Below are 26,138 nucleotides of genomic sequence, written 5' to 3'. Positions count from 1 at the left end.
AATTTAAACGTTCACCACATCCGCCCCAGTTCACCCATGGGAGTGGCCCACTAGCCCATGGGAGCGTGTTCATATTGACTTTGCCGGGCCATTTTTGAACTCGATGTTTTTTATAGCAGTTGACGCCCATTCAAAGTGGCCGGAAGTGATCCAAAGGCGCGAAACGACATCAGATCTTACTATTGATGTGTTGCGATGCATATTCTCTAGAAATTGAGTGCCGAAAGTCTTAGTGAGTGACAATGGGCCACAATTTACATCTGCTGACTTTCAGAAATTTACCAAAGCCAATGGCATAAAACATGTGACTTCCGCTCCTTACCACCCAAGTTCCAATGGACTAGCTGAGCGGTTTGTCCAATCTTTTAAGTCAGCCATGAAAGCAAGTAAAAAGGACAGCGGATCTTTACAAACCAAATTGGCAAAATTTCTTATAGCATAAAGAAATGCTTCACGTGCAACCACGGGAGTCTCCTGCAAAACTATTTCTTGGACGTACTTTATCATCTAGACTGGATTTGGTGAAACCGAACACTGAGCGAGATGTCAAAAGTAAGCAATTTGACATGGCTAGCAAAAGAGGAAGTCCACTACGTGCGTTCGAACCAGGAAGGGAGGTGATAGTAAGAGACTACCGTAGAAACACTAAATCAGACTGGGTATCCGGAACTATCAGTGAACAAACGGGCCCAGTCTCGTATCGTGTAGAAGTGGCACCAGGTCAAACGTGGAGACGACACATTGATCAGATTCAGGAGTTCGCGGCCAACGTCAGTGCATCAGATACACCTATTACAAATGATATCTCTGTCAATCAGCAACCCGGTGCTATTCCCAGGCAGGACTCACAGCTTGATTCACGAAGTCAAGATATCCGTCTGTCTAGTCAGGATAGTCAACCGCCTAGTCTAGAGGTCAGTACTCCACCTCAGATTCAGCAAACTGATCAGCGTTCGGAACCGAGAAGAAATCCAAGACGCACAGCTGATCCGCCAAGTCGTTACAAAGACTTTGTATCGTGCAAGTGATTCCGTTTATGGTTGCAGTGTTTCAGGGGCATAATAATCCCCTTGCAATCTATTTGGGGCCAGAAAGGTCTCTTTTCTTTGTTTTTTTAGTATTCATGTTAGCAATTATGTTGCACCGTGACTAAGTGTATTTTGTTCAGATTATGTGTTCAAGTTAATTGATTGAAAGCTTGTTATTATTACTGAAAGAAGAAAATATAATTTTGTCATTCTAGCGATGAACAGTGAATTATGATTAGAACAATTCAATCCTTAAAATGAACTTTTAGCATATGGACTTTCCCCCCATGGGCTATCATATTTGGTGGGGAAGAATGTTATGAACTATAATTTGAATATGTAATTCCGGAATAATGCGTTGGTTCTTATATTAGTATTGACATGCGCATGCAATCGTAACTACTCGGCTATTTCCGTAACCGCAAATGAACCTCGTATGTGGATCGACGCCATCAGAGTTGGTTGTTACGTATACATAAACGTAACTTTGACGTCACAGTCGTACGTTACACTATGAAACGTGAACTTTCAAATGCATCTAAGATATTGTACACATCTAAGGTACAAACTCCCCGTCGAGGCCTCATTACGTCAACTACGAATAGGGTCTGTAAGTCTCGTTTGGTTTCACTTTCGGTTTTACTACTTCCGGGTACAACAACGTGTGGAATATACAGTCGTAATAGAGAGTCGGTGCTAATATGTAATTTGATGTATTGTTAAGCGATCGGCTGCATACATGAGACTGGGAAAACTCTGCCATGTAGTTTATTTAAGTTCCTAGTCGATGCTACAGTAAGGAAGCGGTGGATACAAAGATGTAGGTACGTAATATTATCATAATTCAACGAATAATCATGTCAAATTAACAAACGTGTGTATAAAATGACAGAATATACTGGACGTGTTGTTTAGATATTTCAGAGGGGGAGTAGGCCTATAAAAGATTTTGACAGACGAACTGATAAAAATAAAATAATGGGAAAAGAAATTACATGTACTAAAATTTCATAAGGGGGGGGGGGGGTAAAGTTTTTCTTCGTTATTGATTTCAACAGTTATTAACATCTTTTACTACACAATTCCCTTCTGCCTGAAAAGTGGAAGGGACACCAATTTATTGTATCAATATAGAAAAAATAACCTTGCTAGGAAAAGGCTGACAGGACACCCTTGATACTACTTGCCTTTATATAGGCTCCTGCATGCTTAAATATTGTATTGTGTTTCAAGAGAACTGGCATATATCTTTATTGTATAATTATATAAAAGTGACACATAGCCTTGATAAGAATGATTTTAACACTCATATCCTGTGCTTATTTCAGAAACTACAACTTAAATTTGTTGTGTAGTGAGCCATTTTAAGTCAATAAAAACAGCAATTTATGGTATATTACTTTTTTTCATAGATACAAAGTTACGAAACCTGCTGAAGCAGAAGCATTTGCTTCAAACGTACATGTAGAAACCGAAGTTGATACTGCTACCAATATATTATATCTGTACCAGACAACAATGATACAGCATCAAACCCTCAACATTTAAAAAGGTACAGTGTACGATACAAGTATTGTCAATACCAGATATTAGTACATCAAACCAGGAAGTTACAGTGGTTGTTAAGTTTAGTGTCAGGTGGTTTTCTGTATTTTCTTCATTCTCATTTCAGTGTTATCTAAATTTATATGCACACCAAATTTTATAATGGTATTGTTTTTGTTCTTACAGCTTCCCTTGAAGACTAGGATGTTGTAAACTTGCAGTGAGAAATATACCTGCTTAATTAAAGGAAACCATCCATGACAATTGGGAACATCATAATTGAAAGACCCTGGAAAGGTATGTTTTAGCGGTTCTTTAAGGAAAAATGAACAATGCACTTTCTATACACTGACTAGTTATCAATTTCACAGGTTAGCGCAGATTTCACAATATTCAATTACCTAGTAATTTTTGGGGGGTATAAATGTTGCTGTATACACCATTTTCTGTGGATATTTTTTTTTTTATATATATTCATGAAATTTTGTTTGAAGGGATCATGAACACTGTTGGGAGTGTCCATTCAACTGAAATATCAAAGCCAGAAGAATTGAAGATTGCAATGGATGCAACAGAAAAGACCTAATATGACCAAATTGATATGAATAGTCAGTCTTTCGCTTACAGTAATTACAAGAGTCGCCACAAAGGAAAGACTTTAATGTGTATTACACCTAATGCAGCTCATTTCCAATCTGTATGCTGGATATACAAATCTGATTTGGCAATTGTGAACCATTGTAGCATTTGAGAGAAGTTGCAAGTTGGTGATATATTCCTGGCGGACAAAGGATTTTGTATATTTGACAAACTTCCAAATAACATGACACTTGATATCCCATTCTTTCTTACAAATAAATCCCACTTCTCAAAAGAGGATCACAACTTTGCTATAAAATTTCCAGATGCAGAATCCATGTTGAATGGGAAAATGAGAGAATAATTTTTTTTAAAAATTCCTCAGCCATATTCTATCATAGTATAGATATTGATCTGACAAAACATTTCAGCTTTGTGTGGCCCATGTGGTTTTGTAGGTTCCCCTTTTGAAGGAGATTGCAGATAAATCCTACAAATTTATTAGATTAATTGCATGTATATATATGCTCATACCTGCCACATTGAATTTTTAAATTTAAAAGTAATGAATACCATATATATATGCAATATAACTTTTCTACATATTTATATAAATATAAAGCCTTTTATATTCATATGAAGCCTTTTGGAACGTGTCCATCAGAATGAAATATTCTCGAGAGGGACGTTAAACAATATACAATCAAACATAAAGCCTTTTGCTCTCCTTCTGAAGGTTTTCAAATCTGCATTATTAAAAAAGAAGTAAAATCCATTGTTTTTAGTAAATGCATGTAATTCAATGATTTTTGTAAAGCTGGACACTGTGTCTATACAAATTTTGGTTCATCTAAAATAAGAAAAACTCTGTCTATAATGTTTATTCAATAAATATACATGTAATTACATAACTTTGACAGATGCACCACTGATATCATAATAAAGTATATGTACATGTGGTTATGTGTGTGTGATTCAGACTGCAAAAATACTTTATTATTATAATTAAACTCTATCACGCTTAAAAAGTTGACCATAATACATCTTTGTCAATGTATTTGAGTGTCACTGGGAATCCACACTAGCAAATCACAGCATTGGGTGTCTTTCAGGTGTTGTTGTCCTTGAATCTGATGCCAATATTCATATTTTGTTTTAATGTGCAGCGAACCATCTCTTGCATCACATTCTAAAATGGCAATTGTCATTACATGTATTGATAAAATATACATGATTTACAAGTGCTCGGATTAGTGGTGAATCCGATTGATGCGCATGAATACACAATAATAAAGTAGTTCCTAAAATGACAGATACCACGTTGTTTAATTTCTGCTGTTGTTGACCGAGTCAACCCTGTTCTGCCGAGCACACATAACATTTTTATGGGCGTGGCTTCATCATGCACGGAACGATTCTTGTACGAAACGATTTGCACGGAACGCTGAACGGTCTGCACGGAACGCTGAACGCTCTACACGGAACGGTGAACGGTTTGCACGAAACGAAACGTTTTGGAGGTGTAGTAATTAGCACGTTTCAGGGTCTGTATATTACATGGAAATTGTACTGGAATCAGCGAAAAAACAATCTCTCTGAATAACCTTTTATCTCATACATGTGGTGTATACTGTAAGTAAGATCATGCATTAACTTTATCACACGCCCGTTTGATATAGCCCTTCCGGTCCGAACTACTTTTGACACTGTCCCCGCTTGGATGACCTATTTTCTGTGTTTATGCATATCGATGCATGAAATAAAAAAGCGTATAACTAGTTATTCTGTATATATTTGGAATTTATTTTACAGCAAAATTAAAATGATATTGCCCCCACTGACATAATGCAAGTTACCGGTGTTGTAGAGTGAGCCTTCCCCATAATGAGACTTCCCCCGGAAGCCTGGCTCTAGAGTGGGGGAAGGCTCACTATAGAGCAGGAGAACCCCCGGGGAAGTCTCACTTTAGAGCCAGACTTCCCCATGGGAAGACCTACTCTATCACTAGTTGTAAAGTCAGATTTCCCCCCATAGCAGGACTTTCCCCTTCATTTATTCTGTAAACTACTATAACTTTATGGAGATTGTTTAGATACCAAGACCTTTTTCAGCAGTGCATTAATGATTTTGCTTAAGTCGTTCATTAAACGCAGAGAAGAAAACGGTGAATAAAATACATTGGAATCAATAAGTCATTTTAACTCACCAACTGAGTGAGTGGTATATATATATATATATATATATATATATATATAGAGAGAGAGAGAGAGAGAGAGAGAGAGAGAAAATTCCCAGTCCATAAACTAAAATTTATTTCATAGTTTGCGCAGGAGGGGATGAAAGTGGGGGTATTCCTCTAGAGCGAGACTTCAAGAGGGTGTTATGGCTCTACAGTGAGTCTTTCCCCTTGGGGTAAGGTTTATTCTAGAGCAAGTCTGCTGGGGGAAAGGCTCACTCTTGAGCGAGACTATCGGGGGGAAGGCTCACTCTAGAGCCAGACTTCCTGGGGGAAGTCTCACTATGGGGGGGGGGGGGGGGGGGGGGGGGGGGGGGAGTCTGGCTTTATAACACCGGCCATGAAAATGTCAACTCGACCAATAACTACTCAAAAATTACGATCAGAAAACAACGAGCTGTCCACACTATTATCATCGCAAGGAATCAACCGTCTCTTTTTTCTGGAGCCATATTGAATGCAATAAATCTCAATATCTTTACTTACTAAAGTGTCTCAAGAATTCTTCTCGCCCTCAGATCCAAAGAAACCACGTGAATAAAATCCAAAACCACAAAAACTTCTACTTTCCATGTAAATTGTTCAACATTCTAATAACGCTGCATTAAAATAGTACTTTCATTGATCGTTGTTATACATGCTTATTTAAAAAAACACGGCGACATCAAACTTTTATCAGAAGGTCAGGCCTACATCAAAAAATAAATACTCGGTCAATAGTTGTTATTTTGTTGGAATGGCAAAACCATTATTAATTATAAACTATAATGCCTTCTAAAACAATTTTCATCCATGGTTTCGTTTATAAAAATGCCCTTTTGTAATATACATGAATCGATTATAAGCACACTGTTTTTTCCCGCGTAAGGAAGAATAATAAGTACGACGCCTGAGCCACGGATTCAAACCAAATTCAATCAGCTATTTCTACCATACTGGGGATCATCTCAAAATTAAGCGAAAAGAAGACATATGAGATAAATAGGACATCTATAATTGAGTATTTTGATATTTTGGTTTTTCTAACTCGTTGATATGGTGTATTTATTCGCTCGGCAAGCCTTGCGAATAAATATACCATATCAACGAGTTGGATAAACTAAATATCAAAACACGCAATATACATGTAGATATCCTCTATATATCCTTTCTAAGTTTTTCTATTTAAGGAATGACTTTAATTCTGGGGCAAGTTATACGAGTATATCCCGGTTTGGGTCAGTTTACGCTTTATAATCCGCGAAGCGGATTATAAAAAAGCGTAAACTGACCCAAACCAGGTTATACTCGTATAACTTGCCCCAGAATTAAAGTCATTCCTTATAATTTAATGCAAGAGACAAAGATGCTAACCTTCGTTTATCAAAATGTACATACACTCGGAAAAATACAAGTCAACCAAGCCGCGCAATGATTTACTTAGCAACAGCGACACGAAGCGTCTAGATTTAGCTGCGAAGCCAAAGGTCGCCATCTTTAATCTTAGTTCTACGGAGCCTAGCCATTTATCAAAATATTGTATCGAAAGTGAAGTTTATCATGATAGAAAATATGTGTAGACTATCCATGTAATGCGTATTTCGCTGCCCTTTAGAGATAGAGATCGACTTTGAAGTCGCTCATCTCCGACAGATTGAGAAAATACGGGAAATTGCATTGTTTAGGCCTACCCAAAATAAATCTTCAAATATCAGAAAATGCAATAATTTACGGCTTTCAACTCTGTGAAAACTTCTACTAAATGAAAACTTACCCTTGTATGCAAAGTTGTCGCTAATAGTAAATCCGACACAAGAAAATATGTAAGCAAGTAACAAATAGCATCCACATGTCAATGTGTCTGACGTCATGTGATAAAATGTGACGTATGAATTTTTGCTTGCTTTGTTGAATGTATTTCAAAATGAACAGGGTAATGCTTACTTGAAAAATCATTAATTCGAATATAATATATTTGTTTTAATCTATCAATAGTATTATTCGACCATACATACAGAGAAAGATGTTTAACAAAAGTGATTTGCGTACAAGTAGGCCTAGATGCTAATATTGACAACGAGAAAACAACATGTGTATCAAACCGAAGTATCTTATTGTGCACGTTGACTTTCTATTCCATAGAAGTTTAGAGAGAGAGAAAAAAATAGTTCCGACATCTGGTTGTCAAGGGGGTATGTCCCCATACCAAACCAGCTGACCAAACCAGGTTATACAAAAATAACCTGTGTTCCTCAATTGGAATTTGACCAATCAGAGACAAGGATACAATAAGAATTAAATTATATTGCATTAAATCATAAAATTTTACCAGCGCACTCTAAAGTACTCTGTTTAGTAGGACCGGTCCAGGGTATGAACGAAAGAAAAAGACCTCCACTTAAAAAGATGTGATGTTAAAAGTAGGATATAAGCCTCAAGCTGTCCATTCTGTGAGAGAATGAACTGATCTCGGCCCTACGGGCCTCGATCAGTTCTTTCCCTCACAAAATGGACAAATTGTAGTGCATAACGGTATATTCGTCATTTGAATTGCGTAAGATGTAAATGGAATATATGTTTGTGTAGATGCGTAACAAGTGAATGCATTATTTATTTAATGTAAATTTGAAATTGGATCTTCGTCATCCGTAGTTGAACATTTGCACATTTGGGAGTTGTTTTTGGTAATCCGTCCGATGTTAGTTCGACATTCGCATTTGCGCAATTCAACATTTGTAAATTGTTCTACCATTATGACGACAGAGGGCGCGCGCTACATCGTATGTTTTGGGAAACAGACTATAGAATCATATAGGAGGACCAGTTAAGGTAGCGACGGATAGCAACCACGTGATCAGTAAAAATTGTGTATTTTCACGTGAATTAATTTTCCGGAATTCCTTACTCCGTCATAGAAAAATCGAAAAACAAAAAGGGGTTCCGAAAGTGTTTTGTTGCTGTGACTGACTCGCCTAAAGAAAATATGCACATACCATATAAGTATACGTCAATATCTGTAATAATGGTAGATCAAATGTTTCATCTGTGTGAAACTTTTTGCTAATCGAAATGTTAAACCAACCACCAATCGATGTACAAAGATGCGCTACGTAAACAAAGTTGTTGGTTGATACATCTTTAAAATGTCCGAGTGCAGCATGCTGCGAGATTAAATACTGTTTATACAGTCATTGAGAGGCTAAACAAAGTTTCTTGCAAGAAGAGGAAGTTGGTGGATGCATTCAACTTGGACAACGAAATTATAGTTTCGTTTCGTGAGTGAAAAAATGCCACAAATTTGTATTCAAAAGTTCAACTCACATTTCCTCTGCTATTTCACAACCCGATTTATAATAACATCTGTAAGTTTAAACACACGACATACAGTAGATGTATTATTTTGTATGTATACATGTATTCCATGTGTGCTTAAAATATAACTCCCACCTGTGCATGTGATTGTAAACGAACGGATGCCATGTAAATGTATACCACATTTGTAAACATGGGCTCTCACAACTTTCGTTATGAAAATAACCGTTACGAAAATAACATACCTTGAACTACATGTATAAAAGTAATGAAAAACAAATATCTGTATAAACCTACTATCTTGGGGTATGAGGGAACCGGATAGAAAGTGGAGGGGGGGGGGGCATGTGTTGAATTATAATTCCCTAGACTATAGTATGTATACATATACATGTACTATTCCTTTGAAATTTCAGTGACCCAAGAAATATATCAAACCTGAGGTTTCGTGTTTCACACAAACATGTAGGTTAGCAAAACCTTTTTAAAAATAATGTAAATTAATCACAAGTCTGCATATGCCCTCTCATAGGCAAATGTGTGCACTGTATGTATAAGTAAGATATGTATACTACATGTATGCCCTTCTCTTGACCCACATTTTGTAAATAAAACAGATACGATAAGTCTATGGCAGTTTATGAAAACATATATACATGTCATCTCATATTGCAATTTATAATTTTGAAACATCAGTATAAAAATTTTCACTGAATATGTGTTGCGACACAATTTTAAAATTCACATTGTCTGACGCAATCTAATTACTCAATGGTATAATATAGACCTAACTGTGCAAATATCAATTATGATGATCTTTTTTCTAGGCATCAGTCTGAGGACCAAGGGAAGTTAGATAGGACCAGTGCAGGTTGATGTGGATTTCGAGTCAACAAGTATAACGGCAAGAGAGGTACTATATTTTCTTTTGATAAACATTTGTAAAGACAATTCTGAGTATATCCGATATTCATCTTTTTTGCTATATTTAAATATATTTATCTATATTTTGAACAGGTACTCCATTTCCAGTGATGATGACATATCCCCTGGACCCCCACAACTCCACAAATTTAAAAATGTTTGATCAAGTTCCGAAGATTAAAGAACTACTGCAAAATTTGGGACTTGGATGAAAAACATTAATTCATTTATATGAGTTCAGAGCAGTGGATGTTGTACAGCATACTTTAAACTAAATTGTGAATTTGAGGGAAAACAAGTACATGTACTCGTGTATTACATGTACATGCTTTTTGAAAGACAATAATATTGCATAGATGTAAAGGAAATTTCAATGTTGATTATTCTTTCTTAGATATATTAGTAAAAAAATGTGCACATGATAGAATATCAATTTTATAACTTCAATCAGAAACATACATCATTGATACATTAATGTACATCAAATTTTTAGAAAAGTTTCATAATGGAACTAATTAACCCCCCCCCCCCCCCACCTTATACATACAGTGAACATAGACCTTCACCTGGGGAAAACTACAATTAGTTAATGCAATATACATGTACATGCATTCTCAGTTATCCAATAGTGAGTTTTTTGTTCATTGTGAAACGACAATTAAAAATCTTAAACTTATGAAAGACACACCTATCTGTGAGGGCAAGATGACTCAGATGGATTTACATGTAGTGATCCATGGGCAGCCCATGGGTCTCTTTCCATTGATATTAATTATTTATTAAAATATGAAATGGTTATTTAAACAGATTTGGTGTATTATACTGTATAGTGATATAAATTTCAATAAAAAATATGTATAGGTAATAGATTTGGTCCAGTTATAACAAGAAATTGTATAAAAAATAACTAAATATTTAGGCAATCATTGTGAGTGCAAAAAGGTCAACTGCAATAGCACACACTATATATCATTCTTAAATGGCTCATAGAAACTTCTAGTATTGTGAGTTTGAATGCTCAATGTGGTAATTTGGGAATGCTTAATCATTTAAGGTCAATAGTTTATCTCTGCTGACTGTATCTCTTAAAATTCATTTCTAGAAGGGAGGGGGTAGGGTTACAAAATCTGACATAGTTTCAGATTAAACCTCATTTGGTATATTTTTTTTAATTCAATATTTTAGATACTACTTGACTTACTGTAAAAATGAAATAAAATCAGAAATTTTATGAGCAGAATTTTGTTGTTGTCAGAAAATGTATGCCTGATAGTATTTGAGAAACGCCATATTTAGGGTAAATTTGGCCAATTGCCAAGTCGAATCATCCCAATGTTTTTCTTAGATGCATTTTGAATTTCTAATCAATGTTGATTTTTTGTCTGTTTGTGTTTAATTTACATAACTATATATGACAAACAATATTTCTGGTGTCAATAAAATTTTTATTGGCTTCTGTGTTAATTTGCTCAATTTTGGCATTTTTTGCCTTTTGGGGCTGCAAAAGAGGGGATTTCAATCTCGCTTTCCTCGAAAATTAACCTGATTACTTTTGTTGATTTTTTAATATGTTTTAGGATAAAGTTAAAATGTTATAATAAATAAAATTGAAAAAAATTCAATGAACGGTTTTTTTGGGGCTAGCTATCAATAGCTACCTTAATACTCGGGACTACTTTGGTGTCTAGCACACTCAACATTAACCAGTTGGCGCTAAAAGTCGTTGAAAATGTGCTGCTGAAGTAGTTTGATCAGAGACTTGATGTAGTACATTGTTGTAAGCATCAATATAGATGACTAGACTGATTTTTTCCATGAGTTTACTTTAAACAAACAGTGTATGCCATTTAGTAACCATATACCACCAGGGACGTTATATTTATTTGTGCGAGACCAAGAACTCTTGTACAAAAAGTTTCTACGTTTTTTTTTTTGGGGGGGGGGTTATTCTATCTTTGCAAAAAAAGTGGAGGGGGGGCTAAGCCCCTCCCTAGTCCCCCCCCCGGGTTCCGACGCCTATGGGTTTTATATTTGTAAACAAAGTGAATCAGTTATCATTTACCAGTTGTTTTCATTAGATTGAATGACAGCCAACCTTGAATGTAACATATCTAAAGTTTTTATGTAATAGACCAGTCGGGCTATTTTTCCATAATTTTTACTAGGCCAGGCCATAAAACCAGTAGCCTGAGCCATGGCCTATAGATTTGAATTTTACATTATTTCCACAAGCACTTGTTTCGTATCTGATCACCCCCTTCTTTTTCTCTCCACAAGATAGCTAACTCAATTTCAGACACCCCAATTTCAAAACTCCTATATTTTTGTTAAAAATGTATCATTAATCAACATTACCGGGGGTATTTTGATATAGTTTAATTTGAGATACTTTTCTATTGTCAAAAAAATTGTTCCAGTTGTCCTCTGTCAAGCCACTCATTTTGTCTGTTTAAAGCAGAGAAATAAACAGTATCTTTTTATTTCATAGTCTAGCTGTTAGAGGTTATTTATAAACCTTGTTGGCCACATATAGAGTCCTTGTACATATACATGTATGTAAATATACGCTTCCTAGACTCTAAATATTTAGAGGATGTAGAAGTATTCTTGCACTTAATTTTTTACTCAAAGCAAACACGAGAATAGAGGGGAAACAACTGAAAATCCCAATGATACAGTTAATTACACTAAAAAAGAGCAACAATTCCATTTTTAGTGTAACAATTGCCCTGTTAGGGAATCGTGTCCAACCTTTTAAACAGTCGTAGTGATGAACCATCGGAATCATGATTGATTATCAGTATATTCGGACGCACTATAATTGATTAATATTATCGATTAATTTCAAGTATTAAATTTGTTTATTATTGAATGAAGAATGAATTGGTAAAGAATTTGGGGTGATTTCTGAAATGCATTTTTGATGTATTTTTTATCATTGGATTCATTTATCAAATTAATACTTATGAGTTAGAAAATAAATCAAGAAAGCACGAGAATAAATTACTTTAAGTTATATTTTGATTAATCGATTATCAAAAATTTTAATAGATTATCTATAATCGGGGGCCATTTCGATTAGATAATCGAATTTTTCTATTAATCAGTACATCGTCGGAGAAGAAACTCTACTTATGATAAACAGAAGGAATGAAACTCATAGTAAAAATATGGTATGAATTTGTTTATCAAAATATCTTCCTTGCACACAATAAAATAATTTACCTCGGACTTCGAAAGGCCGGGAAAATAATAGCTACGAGGGAATGTCACATAAACTGGTCCTCCAATATGATTCTATAGTCTGTTTCCCAAAAGATTCGATGTAGCGCGCGCCCTCTGTCGTCATAATGGTAATACAACGAACAAATGTTGAAATGCAGTAAACGAATGAGCAAATTCGAATGTCGAACTATCATCGGACGGATTACCAAAAAAATTTACTGTAACTCGCAACTGCAATGTGCAAATGCTCAAATACGGATGACGAAGATCTAATTTCAAATTTACATTGAATAAATAATGCATTCACTTGTTACGCATCTACACAGACATTATATTCCTTTACATCTTGCGCCATTCAAATAACGAATATACCGTTATGTACTACAAATGTCAAGATAACGATTAACATTTTTCTATTTTACATTGAACCAATGGCACATTTAGTAACAACAAATACATAATTACAAAGATAGAATATTGAACTCTTTGGCTCTCCATAGGATACCGGGTATCTGACGGAGACAGTCAAATGGATACAAGAAAACTTAGAATAAAAAATAATCTGCCTAAGTTTTCAATGGCTAACGTTCTCATTTATATAAGATAGATTTATCGAGCTTTTTAAATTTTTTACATGTTTGATTCATTAGATTTAATTATCAACGTTTCGATTAACCTGCACAAGAAAAATGACTACCATGAATTTTTTAATCTTACAAAAACGTACAGGTAATGCAGGTAACACAGATAACATCCTGTGTATTTGGGACGGTATATACAAACTACATTTTATTTTAATATGTCCTTTGTACAAAAACCTCAGATCTGCATATATAAAAAATATTATTGGTCGCATGCTTCTATGTTTAAACTGGTACAATTGATGTCAATTCATAATAGAAAACAAATCTGTAATCTGGGTAAATTTTTAAAAGGTGCTTTACTCTTACGATCTAGCCAAACTATCGTCTAATGTATATGCTGGTTTTTGTTGGTTTCTTTTTTATGTAAACTTGTCTTATAACCTTCTTCAAGTATGTCCATCCTCTAATATTCACTCCACTTTTCATACTGTATACATCTTTTTTGTTTATACTTTGTAATTGAATATGTATTATGCTGATGAGCCGTAAGGCTTAAAGGACACATCGCATGTTTTTAAACTTTTTAATCTTTTCAGCAAAATTAATTCATTTCATGCCTAAAACTACTTTACATGTATTTTAAATTAAACAGTTTGCGTAGTTTTCGAGTATGAAAGCGATGAAATTCAAATCTTGCGATATGCATATTTTCTTCGATATTTTACGCGCCATTATCTGTGACGTCATATGCGACCTCGAGCGAGAAGATTTGAAAACAGTTGAAAGCCATTTCATAAACAGATTAGATTTAATTGACAAACAAACAATTATCACATTAACAGCTTGTAAATAACACTGCATTAGGGTGTTTTGTGCCGTTTAAGGGTGTACTTGCTGTCAGTAGAGAGGATTTGGACTGTGTTTTTTTCAATTTTCGAAGGAAGGTATGAGGGACAAGACGTGAATATATTTTGTCGGCACAACGACTTTGCCATAAAAACCCCCAGTAGAATTTGTCCCTGTACTTTTTCAAACAAGCACTTGGACAAAGACGTAGATAAACTGCGAGAAAATGGTTCTATCGAAGCTACGCACTGTTACATATAGGCCTACGGCATATGCTTTCCGTTCTGCTCTCAAATTCAATACACACTCGCACCAACTGACCTTCACCTTGTAACAACATATAGGCAGAACTTTGCTTGCAGTGTCTACCAACTGGTAGTTTTAAAAAAGAGAAATTTAAAGATAAAAGATAATTGAACTTTCAATTATAAATAATAAAATATAATATTTCCCGACTTTGAATTGAATTATAATGCTTTACAACAACAGCACGCCACGCTCACAATGTGTTGATAACAAAAAATAATGATTAGGCCTAATAAAATTGCTTTAATAAAATAATTTAAAAATATTGTGATTTTCAAATTAAGTTTGATCATTATTATTATTATTATTTTCGAAATGCACCCGTGGCAGTAGGTCTATAATAGTTGTCAATGATACATAATCGTATCATAATTTAGGCCTATCTAACTTCTCCAAAAATAAATTTAATAATAATTGCACTGTTTATTTTAGAAAAGCAACAACGCTAATTACAGTTGTTTACAGAAATGGCATTACCAAATTGTGTTTAGACAGTGATCCCATGTAAACATTATTTACTCGCAAATTTATGCACATTTCATACTCGCTTTTCTCGCTACATTTGGGTCCCTATCTGTATGCACTGGTGGCTAAAAGATATAAGACTCGGGAAATTTGTCAACATCGAAATAAATGTTATCCATGGTAAATAAATTAGGCCCCTAAAACCCGAGTTTTTAAAAATATCTAACACTACTTTTACAACAAGTTGATCGACGAAGGTCGCATATGACGTCACTGTACCACGTGACTACCTATCTGATTAACTAGGCTTTTTGAAATCGGGGCTTAGATTTAAGTCCGTATTGTGGCTAATTATCGCAATACTTCAGCGAACGAACTATTACAATTAATTTCTATAAGCATAAGGAAGACAAAATGCATATAATTCTGTATACTTTGAAAACACGAGATGTGTGCCAATAAACAATACAATACATACAAACTACAAGTAGCAGGGTTTCCTCGGGCTCGGGTCTTCACACCTGCCTTAAATTAGCTCCGCCCCGCACTTAACTTACCTGAGGAAAACCGACCGGTTGAAAACCTCGGTCTTTAATTAAACCTTTTCTTCCAACTGATCATGTGTATAAAAACTTTTATATATTTTTAAAATAAAATATACACACGAAGAAAACGAGAAATAAGAACCATATTTTTTCCTTTTTGGTAATTTGATTTTATATATATATATATATATATATATATATATATATATATATATATATAATTATAATTATATATATGTATATATAATTGTTGTAACTACAGGACAGGTATAGGCGTCACGTGTCAGTTGTGTCGACAGGTAACACCCCCTGACCGGGATCTACTAGGAAGCCCTTTGCGGATGACACTGGTCCCTAAAACAACAATCCTCCAGCTCGGGACATACCAAATTAAGGGGCGGGTTACAGCTACCTACACAGTGAACGCGCATGTTTATTGGTCAAATTTTAATTCGTGTTTCCTAAAACCCCTCTGTTCCGCAGTTACCAATAAAACAGATCTGACTTCTTTATCATTCATCCATAGAAACAAAAAGAAGACGGCGGCTAAAGAAACTTACAAGGTATTATTTTTACAAAGAAACTTAATTAGTATTATTACAATGTATCTATATCTCGTACGAATATGGAACATAAAAGAATCAGTATAATGTATAATGATTGATATATTAGCATAAATTGAAGGCATCAGGGTTTTCTAAAAAAAAAAAATATCTTTTGACATGGCATGGAATGATTCGACTCTCTCTCTCTCTTAAAAATAATAATAGAGTTATCTAAGATTATGCAAAATACGAACAGAAGTACTTTTTATAAAAACTTCTGTTCTCAATGTGCTGCAGTGTATAATTAGTATATATAACAGAGCTTCCAGTACGCGTGGTACATTTACATGTTCATCAGTGTGTAGAACACAGAAAAACGAATAAGTGTAATAACAGAGCTGTTAGAAACTGAATGAACGATATCTTTAATTCAAGTGAATTTAAGAACAATTTTTTAATAATTGCATTCATTAGTTATGTTATATTTATTGGTATCATATACATACAGTAAATAAAACTTGATTATTAGAAAGTCACTTGGAGCTCCAAATTTAATGTTCCTTATATAACATACTGTATATGATATCTCTCCGTATTGAACTTTACGAATCATTTCCATTAGTGGAACTCTTCAAATTAAAGGCGCGTAAAGTCGTGCTACCGGGACAATATACGTAAACATTACTTAGGCATACATAATATAAATTATGGTATCGGATACATATTTTATATAACCAACTGCAAACCACAACACTGATTAAAATTCTAAAGTCAAATTTAGGAATTGATTATTCTTACAAGAAAACAGACGAACTTATTAAACTATGTGAGGGAGTGCAGGTACTAAATCTGCCAAATCTGACCGATATAAAGCATCAATCGCAAGAACTGTGAAGGGAAAAACTTATATGCACATCCAACACAAGAACTTTTCTTGTAATTAATGTGATTAATATGTTTTTAAAGTTATTCTGTCAGACTATGAAGACATTCTATTTTATCATACAATTAGGACAGGTTCATATGGCATGGACTTGGTAATCGTACACGAACACCCCCCACCCACCCCCCACCCCCTCTCAATTTCCATATTTTAGAACAAGTTATATATATGCCAAACTGCATTTTTAAAGACGTTTATAATACTAATTAACACAACTAATGCGTTTCCAAACTGCATTTAATTCAAAATATTGATGGATTTAGGACAGAGAACATCATTGTTTGGAATTTTTAAAATAGGTGTGGTGGAGTTTAAAAACATGTAACATTTTTAATAAGATTGTGTTAGAATATTTGAAAAATGCAGTTTGATCAATGGTTATTTTATTTAAAAATACACCATGTATTTTAACTCTTAAAAAAAAGGGGGGGGGTATGACCGTTTCGTTTATGTCCCAGTAATCTCGCACTTGCTCGCGAGACTTGTGCATTTTCTTACCAATGACGCACAAGAGTCATCAAAGCGCGACAATTCTAACGAGCTGGTAATGAGAAGACGTCATGCCGAATAGTTGACCAAAAACAAAATGAATGGTCGTTCATAATTCAAAATTTGAAACTTAGTATTGCGAATGTGTTTTAAAAATTATGGCAGTGCGACAATTTAAGGGAAAATTGTGAATACACGTCGTTTCTTCTCGTCAAACGCAATAATCGAAAATATAATGCACTATATGAATGTCAAACAGAAAAACTGCTATATTGTAAACAGTGGCTTTGTTTCTTGGACATTGTCAAGAAGCGTACAATCTAATTCCGGTAAAAAGTTAGAAGGCGTTCCCGTGTTGTATAGCAGCCTTTACCCCCTAGTAGCTCCCCCAGAAGCAGTCTTTATCCCTAAAGGGTGGGGGGGGGGGGGGGGTACTATATAGTAGATCTTCCCCAATAGCAGGGTTATCCCTCACGTATTTGGTTTTCATAGTAGAAAACAGATTATGGAAAGTCAGTCGGGTTTTGTACAAGAAATATTGATATTCCATAGATCTGAGTATCGAATAGTGTATGTTGCCGATAGTTTGAATGTACATGTAGATACATGTACATATTCATAATGACACATTTTAGATATATTACGGTAATACTGGGAAAGAATAAAACATACGAAATCATATATATATATATATATATTTATATATATATAAAGCACGGAAATAATAGCTATGAAGTCTTAAATGAACATAACTGCCCTAAGTGAAGAAATATGTAATATAAAGCACAGAAATTTTCACTCTATTTGGATACCCAAATCCGCCCCTACCCGGGGTTGGACTCACGACCTGCGGAACCAAATCTCCTAGCAGCATGCAACCATCGCGCTAGACCGCTCGACCATCTAGGCAAGTCAAAAAACTTGCTTTCGATGACGATGGGATTCTCGCCACGCTGTCACACGCTACACGGCCATTGAGAATGGAAATAAGATACAGTTATTTAACGTACATTTAAGAGGATCATACATCATACGCATTGCATTCGAAATATTTTATATAAAGCACGGAAATAGCAATGAACTCTTAAATGAACATAACTGCCCTAAGTGAAGAAATATTTAATATAAAGCACAAAAAATTTCACTCTATTTGGATACCCACTTTCGCCCCTACCCGGGGTTAAAATATTTCGATGGTCGAGCGGTCTAGCGCGCTGGTTACATGCTGCTAGGAGATTTGGTTCCGCAGGTCGTGAATTCAACCCTGAGTAGGGGCGGAAGTGGGTATCCAAATAGAGTGAAATTTTCTGTACTTTTTATATATATAATAATAATAATTACTTTTCGCACTGGTCGGTAAAAGTATAGGTAAAAAAATAAAGATACACGAAGACGTTTAGTTAAGCGTTAACGCTTTCATTTCAAATCTTCAGAAGTATATATATGAAGATAACAAGAAGTCCACAGGCCTTGACAAGTCACCTGATCTCACGCATGGACCCATCTGAAGGCTCCTATTTGCATAATCCCCCCAAAGTCTTTACAATTGAAATATTTGGTAAACTGCATTATAACCACTTTACAAAAGCATTCAGTGTTCAATACATCAATGTATTTTGGCAGATTAATAGACGGAATTTCAGACACCCCCGCCAGCAAAGTCTTTCCCCAAAGTATTACTTTGATAGGTAGCATCTTGGTCATCTCATCTTTTTATTTATCTAGTTTTTATATAACATAAAAAGAATTAGATATAAGATTTTAAGCATCATGCATCATAAACATTAACTGTCTTTGACCATTTTACCCTCCCCTATCCTGAAACCCTGCAACCTGGTTTACAAAATAAACAATTTTGTTAGATAACTAGTGGTCTTTCTATATATGTGTTTAATTTCCTTCAGAATTCAGAAAAATCTTGAATTTGTATATACTAAAGGTATTTTAACTTTACAAGTATTTTAGCCCCCTCCCCTTGCAACCAGGCATTACTATAGCCCCTGCCCCAGGAATTATGAAATTTACAATTTTAATAGAGGCTTCCTTGCCCATCATAACTATATGCTCAGTTTGTGATTGTCTGTCATTTGCCTAGGAATAGAGAATATTTTTAAAAGAATAATGCATTTTCACTATTCGACCAATATGGCCACGCCCCAACACAGGAACCCCTACCCCGGGGTCATGAAATTTTTACAGTTTTGGTAGAGCCTTTCCGACTCACCATTACTATATATTCAGTTAGTCTTCTAGGCTATGTTCAGTTAGCCTAGGGGTAGAGAGGATTTTTAAAGAATTGTCTTGATTTTACAGTTTTTACCCCAATATTAAGGCCCCTTGGGATGGAGGGTCATACAATTTATAATTTCTGGTTCCCTTCTCCTACATATGTTATATATCAAATTGGTTACAAATTGGCCCAGTAGTTTTTGAGAAGTTGTTAATGCAGGACGAACGATGGACTACGAACGACGACTGACGCAGAGCTATAGCAATGGTTCACTTGAGTGACCCAGATAATCTAAAAATGTTTACTATAAATGGTATTTATAAGATGCTATATAATGAGTTCATTTAAAGATCACATCGCATGTTTCCAAAGTATACAAAATTATGTGCACTTTGTCTTTCTTATGCCACAATACGGATATAAATCTAAGCCCCGATTTCAAAAAGTCTCGTTAATTAGTTATGTAGTCCCGTGATACAGTGACGTTACATGCTTTGATTAACTGAGTGTGCAGGTAGTGTGAGATATTTTTGAAAACTCAGGTTTTAGGGGCCAAATTTATTTACCATGGATAACATTTAAATCGATATTGACAAATTTCCCAAGTCTTATATGTTTTAGCCACCAGTGCATACAAAAAGCGATGTAAATGTACGCGTAGCAAGGAAAGCGAGTATGAAATCGCGGCAATTGGGAGTAAACAATGGGTCGCTGTCTACACACTATTTGATAATGTTATTCCTTTAAACATCTGTAATTAGCGTTGTTTTTCTAAAATAAACAGTGCAATTATTTATTTTTGTATTAGACAAATTATGGTACGTTATGTGTACATCGTTGAAAACTAGGCCTACTGTCACAGGTGCATTTCGAAAAGAAAAAAAATCAATTTAAATAATCGATTTAAAATAGAAATCGCAATACTTTATTTTAATAAAGCAATTTTATCATTATCGTTACTTTTGAATTGTGATATGCACGTTGTTAGGAATAAAGTGGGAGTACGGCGTTATGCTGTATATGAAGCATAATTTTATAATTCAATTTAAAATTAGGAAATACAATATTTCGTTATTTATAATTGAAAGTTCAATTGTTTTATATTATTAAAATTTTTGTAAATCTACCACTTTGTAGAAATTGGGAGCACAAGTTACATGTATGTTGTTACAAAGTGAAGGTCAGTTGGTGCGAGTGTGTACTGAATTTGAAGACCAGAACAGAAACTTTAAACTGTATCGGAGAAGAGTTACGTAATTTATATTCCGAAAACGGCTCCTCAAGTAGCAAGGTACACGTCTTAACATTTTAGGAGGCGATAAATCAGAGATGTTGATAAATCTCTTATATTCACCTTTAGATGAATATTTATATGATTGCCAGTTGCATTCTAGAAATAAGTTTGAAACATTCAAGAATAATCGCTTTTTCCTTTTTGTACAAAAATATTAATAACAAAATAAAATCCACACATCAGTGAGAAACACTCATGAATACAAGTTCAGGACTGCAATTTTATCACTTGAGTGATTTTATCACACAATTTTTGAAAATGTTTATACGTTCACGGGACACATCGCTCACCTAAGCTGCAGTTACTAGTAATAAACAAGTTTGAGCAAAACTATCATTATACCAGTACTTTGATTCAGAAAACATGAAAGGTAACAACTAAAAATTCCGTATGTAATTATTATCTCCCCTTGTAGAGGCGCTATGACCCTTCATTTAAACAAATTTAATCTAAGAATACTTTGTGTCAAGTTTGGTTGAAAATGGCCCAGCGGTTTTGGGGACAAAGATTTTAAAAAGTTGTCAATGCATTTTTACTATTTCACTATTACCTCTACTTTTAGAAGGGTTTGTCCTTCATTTAAACAACCTTGGATCCCCTTTATCCCAGATAGCTTTGTGCCAAGTTTGCTTGAAATTGGCACAGTGGTTCTGGAGAAGAAGTCCAAAATGTGGAGAGGTTATAGACAGACAGATGATGGACAAGAGGTGATCAGAAAAGCTCACTTGAGCGAGCTAAATACATTTTAGGAGTGCATACTGAAAAGGAAGACTTTTCCAAAATATTCTTCGTATAGGAATAAAATATGATGACGTTGTCCATCTGTCATATTCAAAATAAATTCATATATGGAGAAATTTGTAAACGAATACGTATAAATCAAATTACTGACAGTACAGCAGGGAGTTGCATCGCCTGGAATAGTTACGATTATATCGATAGCATGTTTACATCTATTAATCCACAAATGACCCGAGAACAGTTGGAGGAAAAGGTTTTCTGTATCTCAAAAACATCTAATTTAATTGAAAAATCCCACTTTGTCCTAATGAGGTGTAAAGAATCGTGTCGAGCGAGAGAGCGAGTTGATTTCTTAGTAACGGCAATTTGAAATCAGGGGTAGGCAATCAACAGAGTTGTAGAATTTAAATTTTACTCCACCTTGACTATTAAAACAAAGGTACTGCATGCTGTATTCGGTGTGTTTACAGGGAATCCCATTTACAACCTAAACAATGTCCAAGTTGGAAGCTTAATTCAAACTCGGCACATTGTAATAAACAGAGATTTGACCTGAAATATTCATAAAAACTAGAAGTGTGTTTCAATTAACAAAAAAATCTAGATGGAAAACGTGATATGAAAAAAAATTGTGTTCGTGAGGGATTCGAACCCCGTCGTTTTAAAAAAGAAACCATCTTTGCATATTAAATTTGACGACCTTACCCACTGAACCACGCATTTATAAGGAAAATTAACGTACAGATGAATTTGAAAATACTATCAGAGAACTCGTTTCGATTTTTTGAATTTTACAACAACAAAAAAATGCCCCCGTGAAGCAAAATTTAAAAAGCGATATTTTTTTTAGTGGAAACTCCAAGAATATATTCCTGCTAAATTTATTTTGTTTCATGGAGGTAGTTTTTCTGAAATTCGGGGATACCCCTCCAACTTAACGCTAAAATTCATATAAATCGCTTATTGCTTGATTTAAACTCAAATTAGTTTGTCAATACACGTCTTTAAAAAACTTATTTTCAAACATATTTGAATCAAGACATAAGTTCCAATTGGTTTTATCATATATTTGAACAACTTAATTCTATCGATCTTTCATGCAACACCTTTAGGGAAATTAACATGAGACGTGCAACACCTTCTTTATTTCTTCTGTAAGATCAAAAGCAAGCATCAATAAACAACGGATTTCCTACATATCGTATCGATCCGCGATTTGGTTTCGAAGCGTGTCTGCCACTATACTCTCATTTTTGCTATTTCAGGGTAGTTTATCCATAACAAAAGTAGATTTTTCATTAATTTGACAATATTTACAATTCAAGTAAGATGCTATTATAGCTTACGGACTTCACCTCACATATGAATCAATATTAAAGGCGCAAGCAGTAATTCTGGAGCAAGCGTTTCTGAGTTTATTGGCAAAATTTGTTAATTTAAAGTACAGAAAAGTTTGATCTATAAATTGCCCCCTTTTTATATACTAGTAGTAGTATTGAATTTTAGTGGAATTATGAAATTTAAGGAACCTATGAATTGAATTCAGGGTCAACCTCTCCCCCTTCCATCACACCCCTTCCTCTCCCACGATTTAGTTATTAATATAGATATAGATCTGCAGCATTTGTGTTTTGTTACATGTATATTTGTTTGTTTTTGCTTGTCAAGAATTTTCAGACAATTGTGAAGTCAACTTCACACTGCCTCCCCCTTTTATGAAAACAATGTTACATACCAAATTATATCTATATTATATGGTTTGATCGTGCTTTTGTTTCCAGGTGTCTGGAATTTCTTTTCATTTATTAATAAATAAATTTATTATTATTCTTTTTACAGATTACTCATGCAAGTTTTGGTATTAAGTGTATCATAACTTGGACAGAATTAAACATCAAATACTGGATATATGTCTACATCTCACTCCCCACCCCGTCAATTTAACGAAATATGTATTCTAATAAGAGGCCCACAGGCCTTATCGGTCACCTGAGTACTAGTGAAAAAGTATCACTACTCCCAAGGGCTATGGAATCTAGAAAAAATCCCTGTTCTGAATATCTAAGCTAAATTCTAATTTTCACCCACAGTATAAAACAAGATGAGTTCTTAAAACTTCACTGCCCTCAAAAGTGCATACACTGATAAGAAGCTTTAAATAACATAATAGAACGCTGTATTAACATTAAAACATTGAAAGATATGACTAATTTGGACCCATCCTAGAGTCAAATCCTGGGTTGTGAAATTCACCATTTTTGTACACCCTTTTCTGCTATTCATAAGTATGCATTAAGATTTTATACAGCAGCAGCAAATTTACACATAGAATCCATATACTAAGTTTGGCCCCAACCTGTGGTTTGGAATCCCGGTGACCCCGGTGATCATGAAATTTACAATTTGTAAATTTCTTCTCTACACCATTATGCAGTTAGTTTTTCTTAAACATGTGCAGTTCTAGAGAAGAAGAAAATTGGTCAATTTTGGACAGTTTTTGCCCCGCCCTAAGGCCCCAGGGGTGCAGAAATCCTTAAATTTACAATTTATGTCCCCTTGTTCCAAAAATGCTTCATACTAAAAACAATTGGAATGGCAGTTATCAAGAAGAAAATGAAAATTTCTATTCTTCACACATTTAATAACTGACCATTTTGGCCCCACCCTGATTACCAAAACCCCTACCCTAGGGATCATCAAATTTACAATTTCGGTAGAGGCCTTCCTGCTCTACATCACTATGCATTTAGTTTTTCTTACACATATGCGGTTCTAGAGAAGATTTTTGAAAATTGGTCGATTTTGGACAGTTTTGCCCAACCCCTAGGGCCCCGGGGGTACAGGAGTCCTGAAATTTACAATTTATGTCTCACTTGTCCCATAAATATTTCATACCAAATTTGGAAAAGAATTGGAATGGTAGTTATGAAGAAGAAGTTGAAAATGTTCAATTGTTAACGCATGACGCACGTAGCACGGCGACGGACGACAACCAATTGCAAAAAGTGTTCTCCGTAAAATCGAAGAAACTAAACCTTGTTATTATAATAGATATGACCCAACCTCTTAAAACTCAGCCCATAATAAAGATTTTGTTACCGTAAGCTTTACAATTACTATTTGTTAATACTACTTTATCTGAGCCTTAGGGCTCCATCGGGAAGCACGCTCCCTACTTCCTGTGTTAGGACAGTAACTCCAAAAATGAATGCCATTGCCATTGTAATATCCATTGATAACATGAGGGGCATATTTGGTAACATAAGGGACGAATGAATGATAGTACTATTACTCCAGCAAATTTTATGTGCTTTTACACAATGTTTTGTGAATAACCATGACATTTTGAACATATTTTATAGAATAAAAAAAATATCTTAGCAAAATAAACCATTAGCATAAGATGGTAACAGGATAAACATTAATGGAAACAGAAAGGAATCCTTTCTGACAATTTAATGCATTTTTCTTTTTTCTTTCTCTCTTTTCTTTTCTCTCCCATTCTTTCATCAATCCAATTTGAACGATTTTCACACAGGTAAAATATTAGAATATGCCGTAATCAGCGGCTGAAATCAGACATTGACAATTTCAATGGCCCAAAACAGTTAAAAAACATATTGATAAGAAATGTGATTCCAAAATCTCATATACCTGTACATTGTTGACACCGATCTCTGAAACGAAGCTTTACAGAAATGCATGGCAGTACGGATGCATGGTGGACTAGTAAGTTTTTCGGGAGGGAGGAAATACTACTCTATAAGACCGGTTAATAAGATGTCAATTCAGTTATTTTGTGTACGGGTTGTATGGGTACATAGAATAACCGGAATGCCAGTTTTATTAACAGGAATCTGAAGCAAATACTTTTAAGCCTAACCTTATCTATAGAATAATAGATAATGTAATCCGTGCTTTATTGTAATTCAATTCATGTGCGCAACAATTCAAACACGCATTTAAAAAGTCCTTCTTCTATGCAATATTATTTAATTGTGATTTCCCGCATTGCGCGGGATTTCATCTATGCAAAATTGCTTTTTAAATAACCAACTTAGCATGTAATGATAACAGAAAAAGTATATTGTCGGGAAAAAGTGCAGCCCCCTTCTCTCTCTTTCTCTCTTGCCATGTGCTTGATAACTTTTTTATATACTTTTAGTTAAGTTGATTTACACAAACATTAATTTTCCCCTATTACATTTCACAAACATTAATTTTTGTCAACATAGTGTGTAATTTTTTTTACTCTGGACTTGGCCAACCATTAATTTTAGAAATTTCTAGATTGCGCCAATATGCAACAATCAAAATTACCC

The 26,138-nt window shown here is 34.6% G+C and overlaps 1 protein-coding gene and 3 long non-coding RNA genes across 4 annotated transcripts; 3 read left to right on the top strand and 1 right to left on the bottom strand.

Moving 5' to 3' along the window:
- Positions 1–446: 446 nt before the first annotated feature.
- LOC125669029 (uncharacterized) lies at positions 447–1,028 on the top strand. Its single transcript, XM_048903473.2, has one exon. The coding sequence runs from the start codon at positions 447–449 to the stop codon at positions 1,026–1,028; it is 582 nt and encodes a 193-aa protein (XP_048759430.2).
- A 377-nt stretch (positions 1,029–1,405) lies between these two features.
- LOC125671051 (uncharacterized) lies at positions 1,406–4,111 on the top strand. Its single transcript, XR_007368473.2, has 4 exons — positions 1,406–1,852; positions 2,441–2,580; positions 2,760–2,870; positions 3,068–4,111. It is a non-coding gene; the product is annotated as an uncharacterized LOC125671051 (long non-coding RNA).
- LOC125671088 (uncharacterized) lies at positions 4,019–25,735 on the bottom strand. The gene is made up of 2 exons (XR_008802466.1): positions 25,471–25,735; positions 4,019–4,341 (listed from the first exon to the last, which is right to left on the bottom strand). It is a non-coding gene; the product is annotated as an uncharacterized LOC125671088 (long non-coding RNA).
- Positions 9,337–11,056, top strand: LOC130054183 (uncharacterized). Its single transcript, XR_008802465.1, has 2 exons — positions 9,337–9,592; positions 9,697–11,056. It is a non-coding gene; the product is annotated as an uncharacterized LOC130054183 (long non-coding RNA).
- Positions 25,736–26,138: the final 403 nt, after the last annotated feature.

The sequence above is a fragment of the Ostrea edulis genome, chromosome 4 (assembly GCF_947568905.1).
Source record: "Ostrea edulis chromosome 4, xbOstEdul1.1, whole genome shotgun sequence".
In the NCBI taxonomy this organism is placed as follows: domain Eukaryota; kingdom Metazoa; phylum Mollusca; class Bivalvia; order Ostreida; family Ostreidae; genus Ostrea; species Ostrea edulis.
The sequence above is the reverse complement of the archived record's forward strand: the minus strand, read 5'-3'. Positions and strand labels throughout refer to the sequence as shown.

Bases quoted from the DNA above. Each gene is read 5' to 3' on its own strand.
- LOC125669029 (XM_048903473.2), top strand. From the start codon at position 447: ATGCTTCACGTGCAACCACGGGAGTCTCCTGCAAAACTATTTCTTGGA.